Source organism: Gossypium hirsutum, chromosome D09 (genome assembly GCF_007990345.1).
Source record: "Gossypium hirsutum isolate 1008001.06 chromosome D09, Gossypium_hirsutum_v2.1, whole genome shotgun sequence".
Taxonomy (NCBI): Eukaryota; Viridiplantae; Streptophyta; class Magnoliopsida; order Malvales; family Malvaceae; genus Gossypium; species Gossypium hirsutum.
Genome location: NC_053445.1, coordinates 41253905 through 41259904, shown reverse-complemented (window position 1 = coordinate 41259904; position 6000 = coordinate 41253905). Strand labels below are relative to the sequence as shown.

General features: G+C 33.6%; 1 protein-coding gene across 1 annotated transcript; it reads right to left on the bottom strand.

Annotated features, from left to right (window-relative positions):
* Positions 1-958: 958 nt before the first annotated feature.
* LOC107891343 (probable inactive purple acid phosphatase 16) lies at positions 959-5183 on the bottom strand. Its single transcript, XM_016816104.2, has 5 exons — positions 4480-5183; positions 3386-3601; positions 2974-3247; positions 2439-2607; positions 959-1407 (listed from the first exon to the last, which is right to left on the bottom strand). Exons 1-5 carry the CDS (start codon positions 4736-4738, stop codon positions 1198-1200), a joined length of 1128 nt encoding a protein of 375 aa, XP_016671593.2. The 5' UTR covers positions 4739-5183; the 3' UTR covers positions 959-1197.
* Between the last annotated feature and the right edge of the window lie 817 nt (positions 5184-6000).

The window sequence follows — 6000 nt, the reverse complement described above, 5'->3', positions numbered from 1 at the left end:
CAATTTTGGGCATTATGAGGATACTAATCCTTCCTCATACGTAATTGACTCCTGAACCCATTTCTTGAATTTTGTAGACCGAAAATCATCAAAGTGGTAAATCTAACATTTTATTAAAATGACCAAGTTGAGGTGATCCAATCACACCTAATTAAAAAAAGATTAGTGGCGACTCCATTTTCATTTTTTTAAAAATAAAAAGTCGATTTTCAAAAAGGTTTTGACATAAGGTAATATAACATATAATGAATCTGATTCAGTAAAAATGACTAAATATTATCTACAATAGAAAAATATTATATTCATGAAAATAATACACACAGACATACATTTTTGGTGTGTAGGGATAAAATAAACTTAGGAGAAATTAATGAAGGTTTCAAGGCATGTATCAATGCCACTTTCTTTAAAGTTCTATCCGCTCCTGCCTATATTATGATGTGTAAAAAAGTTACTGCCAAGTGAACCTTGAAGATACAATAAAGCCCAATGACTATCTACGTTTTGTATTGATGGAAACAGCCCATTGAACACTAAGCAGAGCATAGCAAAGATATGAATTTTAGAAATTCTTTATAAAACAATCCATGAATATAAAAATGGTGGGAGAAATAGAAAAAAATTATTTCTATGTTTTTAGGTGTGTCATACAAATGAAATTTCTCTCCTATTTATAAGAGGTCTTATGTCTTTTTATAGGGACATAACTACCGAATGAATAGTCATATCTTTAGCAATAAACATAATTATTCAATAGATATCTACTTGAATAATTATAACTATTTGTTAATAATTAAGTGATCTAACTTTTGAATTTAAGAGGCATAATTCATCAGTATAAATGTGACAACTTTTGATTAATAACAAAGTGACATAACTTTTACTTATAACTTTTCATTTATATATTTTGAAAATATTCCAACATAAATAAATGTTTTGAGATGCCATTTCCGAAAGATAAAAAAACAAAACATTTTTAATTGTGTTCAAAAAATAAAAGAATCATCCATAAGTGTTCATATTATAACTTTTACATTTCTATCTCCCTATAAATTGCACAAATTTGTAACTTAAAATGTCCCTACATTGGCTTTTTACCATCTGCGGAAGAAGAAATTAGTTGCAATAAAATGATTAGGCAGATAAATATAGCATAAACAGGACACAATACCTCGGAGACTAATAATTTGTTGAGAATTAACTCAGGATCACTTCACTATGAACTGAACCATCTTCCATCCTAATCCAAGAGCTTATAGAGAAGGGTCTCTCATTGATTTCAAGGATTCTAGATCCTCTAGCCCAATTTCCATATCCACCATAACCGGTATGTCTAGCAAAGCAAAGCCAAAGCTGCCCGTATGGGCAACACCAGTCCAATCCATGGTTATGCCCAACAAACACTGCCTGCCACCATGCATTCACAAAACTAACAAGTTAACATCCATTCAACCTAATTGAATCATTTTCTGATTTGATGATGAATATTACTACATACAGTTCGGGTCCATATAGCAAAATTACCAAGTATTTTACTCAAACTATTCTTCCAAGTTTCATTGCATTGGACTCTCTTCAGTTCACCTTTTCAAATAAACATGCAAAGTTGACATTCCTAAATTTCCAGATTAATCTAATTCTGCTGCAGTAATTGGTTCATGGCATACTCCTTTAGCAATGGCTTTAGTAAGTCTAGATATTGTGATTTCTTCTAACACAAGCTAGAACAAAGAAACAATTTAAGATGTCTGATAGGGGCTCCATGTATACATTGACCAGCTGAGCTACAAATAGATTTGAATCTTCTCTAGATGCCCAAGAACCGGATCCCAAATGAGATAGTAAGAACATTCATTCCTTTTCTATGTATTATTAGCAATCCATTAGTTCATGAATCGAAATGGAAAAGAAATATTAAGAAAAATATTAAATCTCAAGAGTAAGGATTTCCTGCCCTGCTATACAAGCAATGGAAAGGCCCACTGGTAAAGTCTGAGCTTAGCCATAAATTATTTTGAGCATATTTGATAATTAATGCACAGATTTCCACTTAGAATACATGACGCAGGTTCTCGGAATGAGGGGAGGGCAGGAAAAGACAAACTTTAACACACACACATGTATATATATAAAGACTCCAATGAACTTTCTTGAGAAATTACTATTTTTCCCCACCCTTATGAGACCCAAATATTAGCAGTTGCCATCACTTGGCGTGTTTTTGTCTTGACCTAACTATATTTTGCATGCATATAAGTAACATAGCTATATATGTTGCTTGTGTTCCAAAAGACAATCAAACTTAGAAATTGCAACTTCCAACTTGAAAATCTTAAGTCTAGACCTTAGAAATTTGTCGCCCCCAACCCCAGAGAATAGTTCAAGAGACAATATTTATAGGACTCTAAAAAGGAAAGCATATTTATCCATGAAATCACCTTGACGGATGGCCTTTTAACAAGAATCTTCATGATACCCATTTCAGCTTCTTGAGCAGCAACCTTTTCCTTGTTAATGGAACCCACACAAGGCTTGTGTATTCTGAACTTAGGAGCCACCTTCTTATAAGCTTTACTTGGTATATGCCAAAAGATTAGTTCTGGGACCCTGTACAATAACATTTCTTTTATTGTCACAAAACATAGAGAAAATCAGATTTTTGAGACACGCTCTCTGTTTGATTGAATTGAGCATCCTTCTTCTGTTCAGAAGATATCAAAACTCGAAATAAACTCATTCACAATTTAATCAAATTGGTAAAATTATGTCTTCTTTTCCTCTTGGGCCTAATGTCATGAGACCAATATGTTAAATTATCCATCCATTCCACTTCATTTCTCTCCCTTGTTATCTAACCTAATGTACACGTAAAAATCAGTAAGAATTTCAAGTATTTTTTCAAGAATCCTATCCAATAAGACACCAACAAAAACTATTCAAATAATCAAAGAGAGAAGACACCCGTTTTTGTACCTTGAATCAGGATTGATTTCTTCAGATATGTGCTTGAACCAGTCAGCTTGAGCTGTTGATATAACTTCTGGATAGGTACCTCCACCAGAATCTAGAAAGTAGAGATACACTAAAGGCGTATGTGGTTTCTCCTTCGACAAGACTTGGAGTACGTAGTTGGATATACCTGGCCATAGATCTTGAGGTCCGCTTTTAGAAAGAGATAAGACATTATTATCCATCTCATTTTTCATCAGCTCCAATCGTGATGTTCCCCTAAAACTACATTCTTCACCTGATAAAGAAACTCTTGAGTTCAGGAAACAAATAGTAATTGTTTTCTGAAAGCACCTAAGTTTCATTACCTCTTACTTGTTAGGTTTCATTGTATAGAATATTAATGGGAATTCATTTTGATCATCCAGCTGCTTACCCGAATTCAGCACAGGACAAACAAGCTGAGGAATTCCAGAGGCTGCAAACCACTCCATTGGCCACTCAAAGGGTGCATCATCATGGTTTCCAAACACACTAGCCCATGGAATGCCCCTGGATCTTGTTGGAGAAATTGCCTGATCCCAATATAAGCTTGCATTTGCAATTGGGATGTTATTTGCCGTAACAACATCTCCAAGATATACTACAAAATCTGTCAAGTATGTTGCTTCTTAATAATGAATAAATACATAAACAAGGAAGCAGGGTTTAGTAGTAGGATTAAGTATTTAGTTTCATTTAAAGAGGATATTGTTTCAAAATTTATTCCAGGCATTTTCAGTGCCCTATTTTAACCAGGTATAATATCAGATAATTGTACAGATATGTTTGCCCTTAGCTGTGGATAGCAGAAAACAGTAAAATATTTAGTTGACATATTACTAACTAGTTTTAGGTGGGATGCTGGAAAAAGTTGGAAAATTCTTTAATTGATGAATTCAACTTGGTTCACGTACATAAAACACAACAAGTATTTTTTAAACAATTTTAAATATCAAATCTTTAACCCCTATTTGAGTGAAACATTTTTAATTTTATTTTTCATGCTTCTATTATAAGAAAATAAGAACTAAATACATTTCATATTTTAATTATTGAAAATTTGATAAAATAAAAATAACATTACTCTGCATCTTAAAAAAATAATAAAAATAAGAGTTACATTTTCTGATGTATTCCTTTCTAGTGTAATACCACAATTATTGAATCCCAAAAAAAAAAACCTTGTAAGATATGTTTCCTTATGAATTGTTGTCACATGACATGCTTTGATGTATGTATATAAAATGATTAAGAAAATAAAACCCCTAAATATGCTGAAATGATGTTGAAAATCATTTGATAAAGATTGTACTACTTATCAATAGAAAACACCATCTTTCTATTCTATTTATTTCTTAATTTTTAAAACTTAATTAAATTATATTTCATTTATTCACTCATGTATTCTCTTTTATGTAACCATTATAATTTTGGTGTTTTCCATGTACTTAAAAATAAATAAATAAAGAGATAGATAGATAAAATCACCTGGAGTTTCAGTGTCCAGCACACTAGACATAACCTTGATAGAATTGACATCCTGTTTGGGGCCCCAATCCGTCCAGGCGTTCTCCCCGAAGTGCAAGTCGGCAAATAACGCAACTTTAAAGGGTGCACCCGCCCGTGTTCGGATATGGTTCTCCGGCGTGTGACGATCAGAAGATGCGGCGATGGAGATGAAGAAAGCTTGGAAGAGCAATACCAGACAAGAGTTGGATAAAATGGTGAAATAGGAGGAGGTAGGCATCTTAATGGGCGATAGAGAGAGTTAAATTGTTTGAAGAGGTTAATAGTGGGAGAGGAGCTTTGGAGATGGCGCAAAGCAATTAGCCTTGTGTGTACAGAATATTGGGATGGGATATTCCCGTTGGTTTGTAAATTGTAATTATCAAATGACGTATAACACCATTACCTTACCTTGTGAAAGTCAGTCCTAAAGGCACCCCATTCGCTCCTCCACTTTTCTCAATTACCTACACCAATTTTCTTTTCTCTATATTAATCTTCACACTCCACATTTCTTTTCCATTTTGATACCCATTCACATCTCCTCTCATCTAAATATTAACTACGAACTTTAACCCACGCTCCAAATCAATCTTCACAATCTTCATACTAATCTTATAACTTACTTTAACATTTAAAAAATCAATCCTAATTCATTTATTTCTATTAGAATTTGTCAATTTAACAGATTTGTTTTTTATCCATCATACGTCACATAAATACATTTAAAATATATCAAACCAACAAATAAGAATAGAAATTAAATCTTAAAAAATTAATAGCACTTTTCAACTTATTAGATTTGGATAAACAAATTTATTAAAATATTAAAAAGAATGATCTTTTACCATAATCTTTTAATAGAAAAATTTTGAATCTTTTAATGCACATATTTACAACATTTAACTAAAATGTAGAGTGTTGAGTAATATTTTCTCATGTTTTATTGATAGAAATGTTGGGGTATTTATACATGCGATTACAAGTACTATTTCAACTCATAGTAGGGTCCCACTACTTTGTCTTTATTCTATTGCCTTTGGCACTGACATTTTCTGTCTCTAGTGCTGACATCCTCTGCGAACTCCAAGCCAACTGGACACATGTCTACGAAGCACGCAGTCCTTTCTGTTCTTGAGACTAATATACTGAGCGGGTCTCGTACTTGTTGGACACGTGTCTGGATGGCCTATGGGGCACACGGTCCTTTCTGCGCACTCCTTGGGTGCATGCAAACTGAAGCTGTGATCTAGCTCGATCTACAACCCGTGCTCACAGACCTCCTTTTGCAAGCCGTGTCTACGAGCTCTTATTGGCGAACCCACCTCACTATCCTCTCATGATTCACCTAACCCTTAATCTTCAAGTGAAATCTATCTGGGTCGTGGGTTGAAAACCCATATCTTTTCTAGGACTCAAGCCGGTGACTACTAATGTATAACAATCTAGTCCCTAGTAGGCCTAAGGAGCGCAACTTTAAAAATGAGTCAAGCAAGTTTTTTT